The sequence below is a fragment of the Lepus europaeus genome, chromosome 14, assembly GCF_033115175.1.
Source record: "Lepus europaeus isolate LE1 chromosome 14, mLepTim1.pri, whole genome shotgun sequence".
In the NCBI taxonomy this organism is placed as follows: Eukaryota; Metazoa; Chordata; class Mammalia; order Lagomorpha; family Leporidae; genus Lepus; species Lepus europaeus.
The window spans coordinates 34131407-34150370 of record NC_084840.1 but is presented as its reverse complement, the minus strand read 5'-3'; the positions used below and the strand labels follow the sequence as shown (position 1 = coordinate 34150370).

The window sequence follows — 18964 nt, the reverse complement described above, 5'->3', positions numbered from 1 at the left end:
GGAGTGAACCAGTAGATGGATGATCTCTTATTTCTCTGTGTAACACTACCTTAGAAATGAAAAAATAAATCATTTAAAAATGTATTATTTATTTGAAGGGCAGGGCAACAGAGAAAAGACAGAGATCTCCCACCCACTGGGTCACCCCCAAATTGGGTCCAACAGCAGGAAGCAGCACTGAAAGCAGAGCAGCTGGGACTTGAACTAGCATACTGACATGAGAAGCGCATGCAAGGCTTAACTTCCTGTCTCAACACAGACTCCTTCTGATACCAATGTTTCAAAAATGCCTCAGAGATAGGTGTTGTGGTACTACAGGTTAAGCCACAGCTTGGTATGCCTACATCCCATGCAGGGGTGCCAGTTCAAGACTGAGCTACTTTATACTTCTGTAATGTACCTGGGAAAGTAGAGAATGATAGCCCAAGTGCTTGGGTCCCTGTCATCCACATGGGAGACCTGGACAGCGTTCCAGGCTCCTGCTTTCATCCTGGCCCAGCCCTGGCTGTTGCAGGCATTTGGGAAATGAACTAGCAGGTGGGGGATCTCTCTCTCTCTCTCTCTCTCTCTCTCTCTCTCTCTCTCTCTCTTTCCTCCTTCATTTTCTCCTCCCTCCTCCTCCTTCCTTCCACCACTCTGACTTAAAAATAATCAAATCTTTAAGAAAAAATAAATCTTGTTGCTAGCACTGTGGTGTAGTAGGTTAAGCCTATGCCTACGATGCTGGTTCAAGTCTCAGCTGCTCCACTTCAGATCCAGATCTCTGCTAATGCACCTGGGAAAGCACTGGATGATGACACTTGGGCCTGCACCCATGTGGGAGACCTGAAAGAAGCTCCTGGCTTCGAATCAGCCCAGCTCTGGCCATTTCAGCCACTTGGGGAAATGAATCATTATATGAAAGACCTTTATTTCTGTCCCTCCTCTCTATTCTCTCTCCCAAATAAATCAATGTTCTAAAAAAAAAAAAAAAAAAAAAAAAAGAAATGCTTCAGGATCTGGCTTCTCCTTGTTTCAGATTTCCACTGAAAGCTCTGCTACAGTCTCCATTTGATATTTTGGTACCCATGGAACAGAACATTTACTTCTAATTTTTCAGTCAGAATTGTGTACAGTGCACCAGTTGAGATGTCTATGGTGTTAGTTGTTTCTGCTGTTAATCATTGGTTCTCTTCTGTTAGGACACAAAGACAAATTTTTTTCCTCACAAATTGAAGTGCTGCTATGGACTTTATCTTCAACATCATCTTGTCCCTTCTAAAAATGAGTTATCTGTTTATAAAAGGCTGATTTCTTTCTTAAAGTATTAATGATTTCACCATTGTTCCACCCAAGTTTCACCATAAATCTGATGTTCGTATTCCTCCAATTTGTGCAGTATTTACCTTGCTCTGAAAGCAGGGCCGGGTGGGGAGGGTCTTTTCAAATTGATGTCATATCCTTATCAGTGCCCCTAAGTAGATTCTGTTCAGACATGGTATAACATATTAGTACTAGTTTATTTTGGTGCAAAAAAAAAAAAATTTGAAATCCATGCAATTTTTTTTATCCTATGTATTTTCTTCTAAAGATCCATCATGGGGGCCAGCACTGTGAAATAGCTGGCCCAGCCCTGGCCATTGAGGCCATCTGGGGAGTGAACCAGCAGCTGGAAGATCTCGCTGTATCTCCTTCTCTCTAACTCTGCCTTTCAAATAAATAAATTTTTTAAAAGGAAAAAAAAAAAAAGATCATATATCTACTCAGCACAGTGCTTCACATATCTTCACATATTGGCAAGTATTTGGAAGAGGTACTCAAAGAATGTTGCTTTGCTGAGCTCAGGTATAAATACTTACTTAAAAGGTGCTTTTTTCCTTGCTGCCGCACTTGTTAATAAAGAAGACTGAAACCAACCCCCAAGCTGGTCTTTTCCTTCCAAATACAAATCTGCTCTTTGGTCAGTACCTTAAAAAAATATACATGAAGTTTAAGTTAATTAAAATAAGAAAACAAAACAGGGATGTATCAATTGTGAAAGTAATAAAAGCAATCATTATCAAGCTCTACCCCTTGCAATCACTTGAGCTATTAACCCAACTGCCAATTAGGAAATAAACAACCTGTACCTTGAAGGTCAAGGTTATGAAAGACAGAACAGTAGGATTACAGATTGAAGACAACTAAACATAGCATGTGATCCTAGATTTTTTTTTTTTTTTTGCACATGATCTGAAAAAGGTGACTTCAACTTCAGTTTCCTGCTGATGCAGACCCTGGAAGGCAGTAGTGATGGCTCAAGTAACTGGGTTCCTGCCACTCATGTGGGAGACAGGATGGTGTTTCCAGTCCCAGCGTTAGCCCTGGACCAGTCCCAGCCACTGCAAGCATTTGGGGGTGAACCAGTGAATGGAAGTACGCTTGCTCTTTCTCTGTTTCCCTCTCAAAAAAAAAAAAAAAAAAAATTATAAATGGGAAAAAAAAAAAACAGAATAAAATATAAGTCAATCAATCTACTTCTTAATCATTGGTCTGTTTTCACTGATTGAGGAGGGGTTCGAGATCTGAGAAAAAAAGCAGTTTTCACCTGTGCATGTAGGTTATTCATGTTCTGGCAGACCTCTACACATGTATTAACACATTTAAATGACAAACTGGGGCTGGCTATGTGGCACAACAGGTTAAGTTACTATCTGCAATGCTAGCATTCCATTATGCTAGCCCTGGTTGAGTCCCAGCTGCTCCACTTCTGATCCAGCTCCCTGTATATCCCTAGGAAAGCAGAAGATGGCCTAAGTCCTTGGATGACTGCCACCCATATGGGCAATCCAGATGGAGTTACTGGCTCCTGGTTTCAGCCCTGCCCAGTCCTGGCAGTTGCAGCCATTGAGGGAGCGTGGGGGTGAATCAGACGATGGAAGTGCTTAAGCTCATGCACACACTTTCTAACTCTACCTTTCAAATCATTATCTTTTTAAAAAATGACAAATTTCTTTCCTGAAATTAATTATCTAAATATCAGAGAATGAAAAAAAGGTTTACTGAGAAGGTATGTTTTTATCTCTAATTTAAGAATTTCTGTCACAGTCAAAATTTTGGTTAGAAACAACATAACTAAACTCTGTCAGCACCTCCAACAGCAGCACAGTAGGACCCAAAGAGAGTTTTTATTTAATTTAACCAGTCAGTAGCTCCAAGTATAACTTGCACTTGTTGCACTCAGCAATGTAAAACCACTTCAGTAAGTAAAAAACAGTGAATCAACTCTGAAATACACTATTCCAGCACTGTTTCACATCTGGCATACTCTTGTCTGACATTCAGGAAGCCACCCAAAATATTTGGGCAGCAAATTCTTCTTCCTGCTAAAACTTAGCTTTAGTATTATCTGCTTACATTTTCAATATAATTTAGGAAAACAAAGTACATAAACTTGCAATATTTTTTTTCAAATCACGTTAGAAAAATGCATGGAATAGTATTTCTTTTTTTTTTAAACTTTTATTTAATGAATATAAATTTCCAAAGTACAGCTTATGGATTACAATGGCTTCCCCCCCCCATAACTTCCCTCCCATCCGCAACCCTCCCCTTTCCCGCTTCCTCTCCCCTTCCTTTCACATCAAGATTCATTTTCAATTCTCTTTATATACAGATAAAATGTAATAATATTTAACCTTATATTGGGTCATTATGAATTACTACATAATTCATATGTAGTAATTGGCTGTAATAGAGAATAAACATGATTTTAAGGATTTTCTTTTGCAAATTCCCTAAACTGTTAAGAAAGTCCCAATGAAGGACATGTATTTTCCTACTAGGTAATTTATTGCTATCCTCTCAAAACTGAGGTCTAGTACTATTGTGGATGCCTCAGGAAAAACTGGAACACAACCCTTGCCAACCCCAACAATACCCAGTTGTACAAACATACTATGTTCCCCACATTCTGTTGCTCCAGAAAGCAAACAGGATTTCTTGGGCCAAGGCTGACGTAGTAGGTTAAGCCTCCACCTGTGGTGTCAGCATCCCACAGCAGCACTGGTTTGAGTCCTAGCTGCTCCACTTCGATCCAGCTCCCTGCTAATGGAAAGCAGTGGAAGATGGCCCATGTGTTTGGGCCCCTGCATCCACATGGGAGACTCAGAAGAAGCGTCAGATCGGCTCAGCTCCAGCTGCTGCAGCCATCTGAGGAATGAACCAGGGGATGGAGGACCTCTTTCTCTGTCTCTCCCTCTCTAAATATGCCTCTCAATGAAATAAAATAAATCTTAAAGTAACACAAAGTTTGCATCCTGGTAGCTCTATTTCCTATCCAGCTCACTGCTCAAGTGCCTGGGAAAGCAGAGGAAGATGGCCCAAGCGCTTGGGCCCCTGCTACCCACATGGAAGACCTGGATGAAGCTCCTGTTAGTTTCATTTGAGGAGTAAACCAGCAGATATGAGAGCTCTCTCTTGTTTTCTGTCTCTTCCCCCTTCTCTATGTAACTCTGCCTTTCAAATAAATAAATAAATATTTAAAAAAACATTACTTGGAAGGGAGGCAGGTACTAGGCACAGCAGTTAAGACACTGTTTAGGATGTCAGCATCTCAGAGTGTCTGGGTTTGAGTCATTGCTCCACTTATTTTTTATTTATTTATTTATTTTTTTGACAGGCAGAGTGGACAGTGAGAGAGAGAGACAGAGAGAAAGGTCTTCCTTTTTGCCGTTGGTTCACCCTCCAATGGCCGCTGCGGCCGGTGCATCGTGCTGATCTGAAGCCAGGAGCCAGGCACTTCCTCCTGGTCTCCCATGGGGTGCAGGGCCCAAGGACTTGGGCCATCCTCCACTGCCTTCCCAGGCCATAGCAGAGAGCTGGCCTGGAAGAGGGGCAACCGGGATAGAAACCAGTGCCCCAACCGGGACTAGAACCCGGTGTGCCGGCGCCGCAAGGCGGAGGATTAGCCTGTTAAGCCATGGCACCGGCCTGCTCCACTTATGACACAGATTTCTGCTAATGTGCACCCTAGAAGACAGCAGGTGATGGCTCAAGAAGTTGGGTCCCTGCCACCCACTTGAGAGACCCAGACAGAGTTCCTGCCTCCTGGCTTTGGTCTGGCCGAGCCCTAGGTGCTATGGGCACTTGAAGAGTGAACTAACACATGGAAAATCTCTCCCCCTGCCACCACCTTTCAAATAAAAATTAATGTAAACAAAAATTTTAAAAGTTACCTGGAAGAACATAAGACCATGAAGTCCCACTATCAAACCAGATGTCTAAAATATCCTGACCTGGTAAATATTCCAAGGCATTAGGACCACCAACCTAAGAAGACAATGTAAAAGTACTTTAATTACACAAGGATCACAGTATGTATAAAAAACATCTAAAGAGTCTAAACAATGATTAAATTCACATTTTAAAGTAAAACTTAAAACGTTTTAAGCACTTCAATTTACTGTAACTCTACTTACTTGTAAAAGTGACTGGGAGAGGTGGAGCTGTGGTATAACGGGTTTGAATCCCCACTGCTCCACTTCCAATCCAGCTCTCTGCTATGGCCTGAGAAAGCAGTAGAGGATTGTCCAAGTCCTTGGACCCCTGTACCTGCGTGAGACCAAGAAGAAGCTCCTGGCTTCAGATTGGCCCAACTCTAGCCACTGAGGCCATCTGGGGAGTAAATCAGTAGATGGACGACTTCTCTCTCTCTCTTTCTCTGCCTCTGCCTCTTTGTAACTCTGGCTTTCAAAAATAAGTGACGAGGGCCACTCAATATACATTTACCAATATAATATGAAATCTTTTATGTTTTACTGAAATTATCTTCTAAATAGGATTTTTGATGTATGACACAATCAGTTAATTCTACTTCAGATGCCACAAAATTCTGATTTACCAATGGTAAGCACTGCTCTCTATTGGTCTCACTTGTATCCTTTAGTCAACCAAATCAGCCAGAATCAATCCTGGTCCTCAATGAGACAACAAATGGCAGTCACATTCCACTGGTACATTAAATACAAAGGGGCTTCTCAAAATTGATGGAAATTGCATATTTTGGAAAAAATGGTATGGATTTCAAATTTTTTGGACAAAAATTAACTGATCTTTTAATTCAATTATTCATGAACTTTTTGAAGTACTCTGGTACCATGCTTCTATCACTAAACAAAATGGTCACTTTCAAACTACATAAACTTCTAATTTACAGTGAATAAATTCATTTACTTCACACATAATATAATTAATTTTTAACTCTCAAGAATCCATATGTTGCTAGTAAGTCATGAAACACACAAAGGCTATTAAAATAAAAATAGAATTTACCTGAGATAAAACTTCTTTTGGAAGAAGTTGCTCAGGGGGCAGAGTCCACCAGATATCACTGCCATGTTGTTCCACCAACTTAATAATATGCTCAATGGTTTGGCTATTTTAGGGGGGAAAAGGCAGAATTATTCAATCAATTATTGTGCTGAGTAACAAACACTTAAAAATCTTAAAATAGTGATGTTGTGTCCTTTTCCTCAAACTTGAGTGGTATATCTTTAATTACTTGCTTGTTGGGCTGCTATTATCATCTTAGATTCAATAAAAGTACAATCAAGTTAACTATATGTTGCTGTAAAAACAAAAAGGAAAAAAAAAAAAGAGACCTGTAACATCCCCATTCAGTTACTGATTTCTCTATTTCTAGCAACCTGATTTCTGTCCAGGTACCTATATTCAAATCTCTCATTATCTTCTCTAATTTCTGCCCAAATTAAAAAAATACATTCTGTCAATTCCACAATCGAAACAACTACAGTTGTTCCCACTGACACCATATTAATCCAAACTTACTTCCTCAATACTAGATTGATGCAATAATCTGGTTTTTCCCGTACTCTCATCTGATTAGCATGATACAACTTGAGACAGATACATTTCTAAACTGATTCTTGCACACTAATTATCTGCTTGAACAATTTTCAAAAGCTCCCTTTCTGAAAGACTAAGACCAAGTCCTTTCACATGATGCAGCTTCATACCAGATTATGGACTCTGACAACTGATACCCAAGCTTACATTCTGACTCTGTCACTTTTTATTTGCCACCATGACAAGTACTGCAAATTCTCTTGGACCCAGCCAACACCTCTGCTAAGGAGAACAGTTCAAATCATTTCTCCAGAAACTACTAAGAACTTCCAATACCTAGCACATGGTTCTAGGCACTGGATACAGCAGTCAGCAAAACAGACAAGATCCCTGCCATAAAGAAACAGACTTAAGTGATTCTACCTATTTTCCTCAGAATGACAGCAAACTAAATGATTACATATTTAAAATTTAGCACAACTGCTAACATACAACAAAAAGCCAATAAATGAACACATCAAGTACTGAAACCGGTCCCATCTTCGGGAAGATACAGCTACAAATAATTTAAAAATTAAGGGGCCAGTACTATGGCATAGTGAGTTAAAGCCCTGGCATATAGTGCCAGCATCCCAAATGGGTGCCAGTTTGAGTCCTGGCTGCTCCACTTCTGATCCAGCTCCCTGATGTGCCTAGGAAAGCAGTGGAGGATGTCCCAAGTGTTTGGGCCCCTGCAACCACATGAGAGACCTGGAGGAAGCTCCTGGCACCTGGCTTCAGATCAGCTCAGCTCTGACCATTGTGACCATCTGGAGAGTGAACCAGTAGATAGAAGACCTCTGTCTCTAGTTCTGTTTGTAATTCTTTCAAATAAATAAAATAAATCTTTAAAAAAAAATTAAACCCAGACCTTGGCATCAGATGGTTTTGGTTTAATTTCTGGCTCTACTACTTACTAGTCATGTGACTGGGCAAAGCATTAGCATTTATGTACCTCAGTTTCCTTATTTGTAAAACATAAAACTAATAACATCATTAAGAGATTACTAGAAGTATTGAGTAATAATGAGTATGTATTTATGTACATAGTTAATTTATATATAGTATATATATAGTTAATTTAACCACCTGGCAAAAAGCAGTCATGTGCTTTGAAAAGTGAGATTGTGTGGCAATCATATAAATGCTTATCTGGATTACTGATCATATTAAGCCTAGGGGCCGGCACTGTGGCATACTGGGTGAAGCTGCTGCCTGTAGTGCTGGCATCCCATATGGGTGCCAGGTCAACTACCAGCTGCTCCACTTCTGATCCAACTCCCTGCTGATGCACCTGGGAAAACTGTAGAAGATGACCCAAGTGCTTGAGCCCCTGCACTCACAGCAGAGGCCTGGGAGAAGCTCCTGACATCTGGCTTCAGATTGGTCCATCAGGTTAATACTTAAACATCAAAATACATACACTAAAGTTAACTTTTGAGTTATCCTTCTTTCTATCACACTTAATTAGTACAAGTGACTAAAAATTAACTATAGTCCCACAAAAGTCAATAAAGACAGAGCAGTAGGTAGGAAAAATACGCTTTTAATCTCCCTTTGTGTCTTACTAAGCACCACTATGTAGGACAAATCATTTAACTTCTCTGGGTCTAGTAATTCACAGACAAATGAAATATTTACAAAAAATCATTGTGTGAAGGAAAAATCAAATAAATACTATAAATTAAATATGCTCTACAAATTGAAATACCTTGCAAAAGATATCTCTAAGTCGGTCTTCTATGAAGGTTAGATTAAAAATGTGCAATGTTACCAGCTTGTACTTTGAAGAATAAACAAAAAAATAAAATGGGCACAAGCCCGTATTTCTAAAACAGTCACTCATCTTGGATGGACTTTTAACAGAAAAGATAAATTTCCATGTTATGAAACCATAAAACCTTTATGCAGTAACTACTTAGTTACATGACAATAATATTTAGTTACACATTACTATTTTATATAGCTAACACAGAACTTTTTATCAGTTCAAAATATGATTATCATATAAAAATGTGAACAAATCTAATGCCTAAAAGACTAGAATTCTGGCCGGCGCCATGGCTTAACAGGCTAATCCTCCGCCTTGCAGCGCTGGCACACCGGGTTCTAGTGCCGGTCGGGGCGCCGGATTCTGTCCCGGTTGCCCCTCTTCAAGGCCAGCTCTCTGCTATGGCCCGGGAGTGCAGTGGGGGATGGCCCAGGTCCTTGGGTCCTGCACCCGCATGGGAGACCAGGAGAAGCACCTGGCTCCTGGCTTCAGATCGGCGAGATGCGCCAGCCGCGGCGGCCATTGGAGGGTGAACCAACGGCAAAGGAAGACCTTTCTCTGTGTCTCTCTCTCTCACTATCCACTCCGCCTGTCAAAAAAAACAAACAAAAAAAAAAAACAAAAAACAAAAACAAAAAAAACAAAAACAAAACAAAAAAAAGACTAGAATTCTAAAACAACAAAAGATACTAACAAAATACATTTACACACACACACACAATTACCGTAGTTATGCTGTTTGTACCAATATTCTCATCAAAAAGGAATCATTCTAAAAACGGATGCCACTTTGTCTTTTTAAAACAAAGTTATCATTAGATTAGCAATGTTAGGTAAACAATAAAATTGAACAGGAGATGTTCTAAATATATTGGAAAAATAATACAGGCAAAAAATATAGAAGTAAAAGTAAAATCAAATTTCACACTAATTTGCAAATAAGGTAGAGAAGTTAGGCTTAATTTTCTTAAAAGATTTGTCTACTTATTTGAAAGAGTTGCAAAGAGAAAAGGGGGGGGGGGGGGGAGAGTCCATCTGCTGATTCATTCCCCAAATGGCAGCAATGGGCAGGGCTGGGCCAATCAGAAACCAGGAGCTTCTTCCAGGTCTCCCAGGAGACAGCAGGGGCCCAAGCCCTTGGGCCATCTTCCACTGCTTTCCCAGGTTCACCAGCAGGGATCTAAATCAGAACTGGAGCAGCAGGGACTTGAACAGGCACCCATATAGGATGCCAGGACGGCAGGCAGCAGCTTCACCCAGTATGCCACAGTGCCAGCCCTTAGGCTTAATATGATCATACAAATGAGTATTTGTATGATTGCCACACATGCCACTTTTCAAAGCACTTTATAAATACCTTCTAATTGGATTCACAGAAATACTATTCATAGTTAGTGCTCTTGAAAGATCAATGTTCCTCACTTCAGGTTTCTTTGAATCGTGAGGCTAAGCAAGTAACACAGGTAAATTCAGACTCTGAAAAATGTCTACTAAATCAGACAGTGCTGTTTTAACTTCTCTTTAACTCATCTGTAAAGACAACCACTGCAACTGTATCCACAATCCTGTTCTCTGTTCTTAGCTAGGTAATGGTAAAAAGGCTCTTATTACTCATGCATAAGAAAGACTGTGAACCAGACCAGGAACTAGGCAGTCTCAGAGGATTAGTGTGTTGACACAACAAGCACCAAGTCCAAAGACCAGACTCCACCTGGGACTTACAGGATAATAACAGCAATGAGTCATATTACTTTTTTTTTTTTTTTTGACAGGCAGAATGGATAGTGAGAGAGAGAAAGGTCTTCCTTTTTGCCGTTGGTTCACCCTCCAATGGCCGCCGTGGCTGGCGCATCGTGCTGATCCGAAGCCAGGAGCCAGGTGCTTCTCCTGGTCTCCCATGGGGTGCAGGGCCCAAGGACTTGGGCCATCCTCCACTGCACTCCCTGGCCACAGTAGAGAGCTGGCCTGGAAGAGGGGCAACCGGTACAGAATCCGGCACCCCAACCGGGACTAGGACCCGGTGTACAGGCGCCGCAAGGCAGAGGATTAGCCTGTTAAGCCATGGTGCCGGCGCCGGCCATATTACTTTTTTGAGCTTCAGTTTCTTTTTTTTTTTTTTACTTTTTGACAGGCAGAGTAGACAGTGAGATAGAGAGACAGAGAGAAAGGTCTTCCTTTTGCCATTGGTTCACCCTTCAAGGGCCGCTGCGGCCGGCGCACCGCGCTGTTCCGAAGCCAGGAGCCAAATGCTCCAACCACTTGGGCCATCCTCCACTGCACTCCCTGGCCACAGCAGAGAGCTGGCCTGGAAGAGTGGCAACCGGGACAGAATCCGGTGCCCCGACTGGGACTAGAACCCAGTGTGCCGGTGCCGCTAGGCGGAGGATTAGCCTGTTGAGCCATGGCGCCGGCTGAGCTTCAGTTTCTAAGAACACTAGGAAATAAGGAAGGCTTTCTGAAGTTTGACTCTTAAAGACAGTCCTCATAAGAAAAATGAATAATCTGATAAGGATAGTTCCAATATCCACTTCAGAATGTTAAATTCAACTTCAATGAAACAGTATCAGATAAAGTTTTAAAAGTATACTTTATGTATTATTTAATCATACTTGAGCATACTGTACTCAAGTCTATAATTAAGAGTGCCAAACAATACAGGAAAATTCCAATTTTGCTATTGGCATGTTATTAAGGTCACTGTAAAACTCCAGCCACTATTTAGAGCAAAACATGCCTTTTTACTTTATATCACAAAATATAAACATGACTAAATAAAATGTATTAAAAATATGATAAAACAAAATAGTACCAAAAAAGCCTGATATTTATCTTCATTAAAGATACAAATGAGTCTGAACATTAAAAAAATTTCACTGTTGCTCTAAGAAATGGAAGAGGAAGCTTTGCTTATTAACAGAGAGAGGGAGTCCTGCTAATATTTAAGGCAAGACTTCTTCCTTACTTTATATCACAAACTATGGAAACATCACAACTAAATAAAATCTACTAATGTACTTACATATGCACAATGTTTTGCAATTCAGTTTTAAGATCTTAGAGAAGCAAACTACTTATATTTTTAAAACAGAAAAATAAAGACAACTCTAGAATTAGAGAAAAAAATTTAACAAGCACATGTTAATTATCTTGACCTAGCCATTCCAAAGGTAAACATATTTCAAAACCTCATGCAGTACATGAGTCAACCTAAACAATGAATCAAATAAAACTAAAAATCAAACTGAAAAAATTTATTCCAAACAAAAATAGAAATTTCAAGGAAAAAAAAAATTCCTCACAATCTAAACAAACTTAAGTGTAAACAACTAGTATCACAAAGTTTTCTCTTGTCTTGTACTCTGATAATCTGAACAAGCCTATGAAACTTAGGTAGAGTTTTAAAAACAAAATCTGCAATAAAGACATAATATACAAACTTTAACTATATTGAACTAGAAAATAAAATGTTCAAACCGTATCTTAAAAGATACTTTGGACTAAAAAAAAGTATGGATACCACATTACTTAGAATGTATTTATAAATGTTGTCTTCCCTAAATTACACCCTTCACTTTATGATGTTTGTCATAAATCCCATGTTATGTGATTTTCATATATCCTCCTTTGCTTTAGAAAAAGTTATGTATGTGTATAATATTTACACACAAAGCAAATACAGCAAAATGTTAAAAACTGTTAAATCTATGTACTTATTAAACTCATATTTTCTGTATTATGTGAAATATTTTTATAGAAAATAAAATAGAAAATTTTTAAAAGATAATTTAGAAAAAAATAAGTTAATATCGTATAAATGCTCAAAGATACTAACTACAGAGCTGTGGCAAAAAACCTAGAAACAGCCATAGAAAGAGTTACATTCATTTGATTTTCATAAACAGGTAACTAAGTAACCACTAAGAACTAAGCTACCATTTATAATGGCTTCATATTTCTTTTCATAACTGACTTAAAGTACATTTTCATTTTAATATCATGTCCTTTATAAAAACGATATTGAACATCTCTCTATATATATTTGTACAAGAGACATTAGTTTTATTTTCTCAGGATAAATACTTAGAAGTGGAATTGTTTTATATTGAATAGAAATTATCCTTTAAAGATTTAAAAACAATTTCCTAAGCATTTTTCTGTGATATTATTCTTCAGAAAAAATAAAAAGGAAAAAGTGAATTTGTCTTTGAAGATTTAAGAATTCTACCCTTCATTAATATACTGTATTTCATACAAACGCATAGTTAACCTATAACCTAGAGACCAGTATAAATTACTGCTGATAAAAGTGGGTGAAGCCACTTATCACTAGATAATCTATATGCCTCCATTTAAATGCTGTACTTCACAAAGCAATAAGTCCATCATAAAGTCTGTACTTTACTCAAGGGGCTTATCTAAACACATGCATTACACATCTCAGGTACTCAGCGACAACCCACAAGGTACTATGAGGAGCTATAATACCAACCAATCATTCTGAGCTTTGCAATCAACTAGGCTGAAGGCCTCTTTAGCATGTTACTGAAAAAGCAAGCAGCATTAAGATTACTAGGCAATGAAGAAACTGCTGCTGTCACTCCACTATTTTCTGTGTTCTGGCTTTATAAACAACAGTCAGAATTTTAAGAACTTTTCTTCTGCACATTACTGGAATAAGAATGAGGTAAGATGTTTCATTTTGTTTACTAAATTAGAGAACATAATGAAATTTTGGAGGAGAAATTTCAACTTAATCTTACACTTATATGTTTGTTTGTTTTTAAAGATCTATTCATTTGAAAGGCAGAGTTACAGAAAAGCAGAGGCGGGGGTGGGGGGGGTGGGGGTCTTCTATCTGCTGGTTCACTCCCCAGATGGCCACAACTGCCAGAGCGGTGCCGATCCAAAGCCAGAAGCCAGGAGCTTCTTCCAGGTCTCCCACGCAGGTACAGGGAACCAAGGAGTTGGGCCATCTTCCCAGGCCAAAACAGAGAGCTGGATCGGAAGTTGGGCAGCCAGGACTCGAGCTGGTGCCCATATAGGACACCAGCACTGCAGGCAGCAGCATTACTCGCTATGCCACAGTGCCGGCCCCTACACTTATATTTTAAAAGGGACAGTAATTGTCACAGAAATTTTCCTGGGGCCGGCAACGTGGCATAGTGGGTGACACCAGCATCCCATATGCGCACTGGTGTGAGTCTGTGCTGCTCCACTTCCGATCCACTTCCTGGTAATGGTCTGGGAAAGCAGCAGAGAATGGCCCGAGTGCTTAAGCCCCTGCAGGCAGATCTGACTGCTGGCTTCGGCCTGGCCATCTCTGGCCATTTCAGCCATTTGGGGAATGGACCAATAAATGGAGGACCTCTCTCCCTGCCACCCTCCCCCTGTAACTTTGCCTATTAAATAAATTTTTTAATTTCACAAATTTTTTTACTTTTAATTTTATTTTACTATTAATATTTTTTAATCTACCCCAGAAGTATTTACAACTTTTGTTTACTTCTGACACACAAAAATTATCAATCTGTGAAGTGTATATCATGTATATTCCATAAAGTCCAATCAGAGTAAACATATCTATCTCCTCAAACATTTAATGTTTCTTTATGGTGACAAAATTTTTAAATTCTTGGTTTTTTCTTGCAAAATAATAAATTATCCACAGTCATCCTGCTTTGCAACAGAACACCAGAACATCTTACTTCTAACTATAACTTAGTACCTTTTTAAAAACTTTGAAGTAGCTAAAATTAACACTCAGATTAACCTGGAAATTCTTTTACTATTTGTACTAAATTTCTTGTAATGTCCAAAAGTCAAAGGCAAAATTCCCTGTAAGCATATGTTACCTACTGCACTTAGACTGACAAATTGCTTATAAACATCTGAATTGTTGAAAGAAATGTAACCAATTACTTCTTTTTCTTCCTAGGTTGCCAATGTTTTAAATTTTATCTTTTTTATGCTAAGAACAGTTAACTAAATTATAATGGCATTATATTACAGATTCAGGAAATGATCAATGGTATTGAAGTCAGAAATTTAATTACTTGAGAAAACACAAATACGAATATAAAATACAAATGAGACTATTAGTGCGAATCAAAATTAAATATCTGAGTTTCAAATCTACCAATCTCTAAACTTATTTAGAACATGAATAAATCAAGATTTTCTGCTGTGAAACAAATATACTCAGGGATAATATACAGACTTTAAAAGGAAAAACAGGAGGAATCTTCCAACTTGTTTAATGGAGTTATCAAGTGTAACAGCAACTCCATGTGGACTATGTACCAATTTCCAGTGGAGATGCTGTTACTTTTGATGGTTACCAACTTGCTACAACATAAAAGCATAAGAAAGAAAGAAAATTGTGGTCACTCCACTCTCATTTGATTCAAAAGAATGGATAACCATTAATCACATTTTATAAAATTGGCAAATAATTAAGAATATGAATTTTTAAAAATTTATGTGTAAGTCACCAAAATGAGCTAACAACAGAAGACTGAAGTCACTATTAAATGATGAAGTGGCCATTGTTTGACAGAGATCACAATACCACTTGGGATGCATGCATCCTATATCGAAGTGTTTGCTCCAGGTCGCTGCTCTGCTTCTGATTCTGCTTCCTGCTAATAACGCATACCATCAGAAGAAGCTGATGATGGCTGAAGTATCTGGGACCCTGCCACCCATGTAGGAGAACAGGACCACATTCCTGGCTCCCAGCTTGGACCCAGCCCATTCCAGCGCAGGTGGTTACAGGCATGTGGGGAGTGAACCAGCAGAAGAGGGGTGGGGGTGGGGGATGGCGAGAACGGGGAGGGGTGGCATTCTATTAGGTGTTCACACTCTGCTTCTCAAAAAACAAAAACAAAAAAAAAATTGGTATATAGGAAAATGACCTATAAAATGACAGATGATATGGCTATGTTTGTCTGTCATTTCTGTAGGCCAATATTCTGTATACCTCTGCTGCTTCAAAATCAGAAATCAACCAAAATGATGGTGGCAACAAAATGGCAGATACACAAAAAAATCTGTAACACAACCATATAAATGTATTGACTCAATAAAACCTAAGTGATAGATAATGAAAACTTGTTTGCATTTTTCTGAGAAAGCTCACATTTCACCTAGCTTACTGACCAATAATCAACCCATGTTATCACTTTATTGTTATGATGAAATCATGGTCAATTATATCCATTTGCTTTACTTACTAATATATAATATGGTCAACCTTAACCACTTCAAAGAAATTCCCTAAAACTCTTATACCCTAAAAACAAAGAAGAATGAAAAACAAGGACAGCTGCCTTATAAAAGCTCTTTTTAATAAAGATTTATTTATTTACTTGAGAGGCCGAGTTAAAGAGAGGGAAGAGACAGAGGTCTTCCATCCACTGGTGCACTCCCTAAAAGGCCATAACAGCTGGAACTGAGCCAATCCAAAGCCAGGAGCTTCCTCTGGGTCTCCCACTTGGGTGCAGGGACCCAAGCATTTGGGCCATCTTCTACTGCTTTCCCAAGTCACTAGTAGGTAGCTGGATTGGAAATGGAGCAGCCAGGACTCAAACTGGCACCCATATGGGATGCCGGTGCTGCAGGCAGATGCTTGATCTACTATGCCACAGTGCCAGCCCCAAAAGGACTCTCTTAAAAAAAAAAAAAAAAAAACACTTGGGGCTGGCACTGTGGCTTGGTGGTTTAGGCCTGTACCAAGGGATGCTAGTTCAAGTCCCAGCTGCTTCACTTCTGATCCATCTCCCTGCTAATGGCCTGGAAAGGCAATGGAAGACTGCCAAGATGCTTGGGCCCCAGCAATCACACTGGAGACCCAGAAGATGCACGTGGCTTTGGAATGGCCCAGCTCTGGCCATTGTGGCCATTTGGGGAATGAACCAGTAGATGGAAGACCTCTACCTTTCCCTCTCTCTGTAACTCTGCCTCTCAAACAAATAAATAAATCTTAAAAAAAAAAAAAAACAAAACTCTAGTATGAAATGTTAAGTGATACTTGTATTAATTTATCTTAACTACAATCATTTTAATTCTTGATGGAATACATCAGTAGTTTACATCTAATCAAGCTCTAAATTATAAGAACAAAGAAATAATATTTAGACTAAAGAATCTTACCTCAGATCCAAATCACAATAATACTAAAATAATCTTGGAACAACCTCCTGGTTTCTAGCCTACAGTTTCTTTCCCTAAGACACATTCTTAATTCTCATGTCTTCTTAAAAGTTAAATTCCTGGGTGCAGCCGATTGGGTCACTGTCTGCTACACTGACATCCTATACGGGTGCTGGTGCGAGTCTCGCCTGTTCCACTTCAAACCAGCTCACTGCTAATGTGCCTGGGAAAGCAGCAGATAATGCCCCAAGTGTTTGGGCTCCTGACACTCATGTGGGAGACAAAGGAGCTCCTGGCTCCTGCGTGGCCCAGGCCCTGGTGTTGTGGCCATTCAAGGAGTGAACCAGGGCCAGTGCCACAGCTACTTGGTTAATCCTCCGCTTGCAGCACCGGCATCCCATGTGGGCGCCAAGTTCTAGTCCCGGTTGCTGCTCTTCCAGTCCAGCTCTCCATTGTGGCCCAGGAAGGCAGTGAAGGATGGCCCAAGTGCTTGGGCCCCTGCACCCGCATGGGAGACCAGGAGGAAGCACATGGCTCCTGGCTTCGGATTGGCATAGCGCCAGCCGTGGCGGCCATTTCGGGGATGAACCAACGGAAGGAAGACCTTTCTCTCTGTCTCTCTCTCTCACTAACTCTGTCAAACAAAAAAAAGAGTGAATCAGCAGACGATTCTCTTCCTCTCCAACTCTGCCTTTCAAATAACAATAAATATTTTAAAAATAAATTTTGAAAAAACTTTAATCAACTTGTTTTTTAAAAATTTTCTGTGGGTATATTGTGGCACAATGGGTTAAGCAAAGTCTTGATGCCTGCATTCCAAATCAGAGTGCCTAGGATAAGTCCTATCTTGGCTTCCAATCCAGTGTACTGCTAAAGCACCTGAGAGGCAGCAAATGCTGACCAAGTGGTTGGGTCCCCTTCTACCTACATGGGAGACCTAGATGGAGTTTCTGGCTACTGGCTGGCCTAGCCCCTGCCCTGAAGGGATTTGGGGAGTGAAACAGTAGATGGAATGAATCAAACTCCCTTCCTCCCTCTCCTCTGTTTTTCAAAATAATTAAAAAACAAACAAAAATCTAGAGCAGGAATTGTAGTACAGCATGTTAAGCCGTTGCTTGGGACATCTACATCCCATCTCAGAGTGCCAGTCCAGGAGCTGGCTACTCCAGTTTGGATCAGGCTTCCTGTTAATGCACCTGGGAGCAGCAGATCATGGCCAAGTGTTTGGGTCCTATCTCCTACCTGAGAGACCAGCATGGAGTTCCTGGCTTCTGGCTTCTGCCTGGCCCAGCCCCTGCTGTCACAGGCATTTGGGAAGTGAACCAGTCAACAGATAGAATGAGTGAATGAATCAATCCATCAGTCTCTGTCTCTGCCTCTTTCAAATAAATAAATCTTTTTTTAAAGAAACTTCTAAGGTAGGTATAGCAGAACAGCTAGTTAAGCCACCACTTCAGTTGCCCAGATCCCATACTGGAGTAGTACTGGCTACTCCAGTTCTGATCAAGCTCCCTGCTAATGTGCCTAGAAAGCAAGGATGATGGCCCAAGTACCTAGATTCCGGCCACCCGTATGGGAGACCCAAATGGAGTTCCTGGCTCCTGGCTTTGGCTTGACTCAGCCCTTGCTGTTGCTGCCCTGAGGAGAAAACCAGTATATCGAAGATCTCAATCTGTCTCTCCCTCTCTACATTCTGCCTTTCAAATAAATAAATAAATCTAAAAGAAGAAGCTTATGAAAAAGACTGAGGCATATCTATATATACTGACTTGGAAAAAAAAAAACTATAAGATAAAATGTGAAAGCAAAGCACAGAGCAGCAGATTCAGATCTCTTTCTGTATGAATACATGCATACACTGGCAGAATTCATTTTTTCTGGAAAGAATGCAGAAAGGTCAATAACAACTGCCTCAAAAAAAGATCTGTATGTTGGCAGGAAAAAGCCTACGGCTTGCTATGTAAGCTTTTCTGCTTTGTCTCCATTTATTATCTTTCCAAATTAAAAAAGAGAGAGAGAAAGAACAGAGAATATAATCAGTGTAATCACATCTACTCAATTAGCATCACCTAAATTTTGAAGTACCCAAGCAAATTAATGTTATTTCCATTGAAGAAGAAGTAGATTCAGAATAAGAGTAACTGTTACAAAAGAATATCATATTTTGGCTCTCCAAAA

The 18964-nt window shown here is 39.8% G+C and overlaps 1 protein-coding gene across 1 annotated transcript in view; it reads right to left on the bottom strand.

Annotated features, from left to right (window-relative positions):
* Positions 1–18964, bottom strand: part of IARS2 (isoleucyl-tRNA synthetase 2, mitochondrial) — a 77064-nt gene that overhangs the window by 29432 nt on the left and 28668 nt on the right. Inside the window, exons 13-15 of the mRNA XM_062210373.1 lie at positions 6292–6394; positions 5196–5289; positions 1839–1947 (exon numbers count right to left, since the gene is read on the bottom strand). Coding sequence (XP_062066357.1) covers positions 1839–1947; positions 5196–5289; positions 6292–6394 — 306 coding nt within the window. The remainder of the gene's footprint in view (positions 1–1838; positions 1948–5195; positions 5290–6291; positions 6395–18964) is intronic.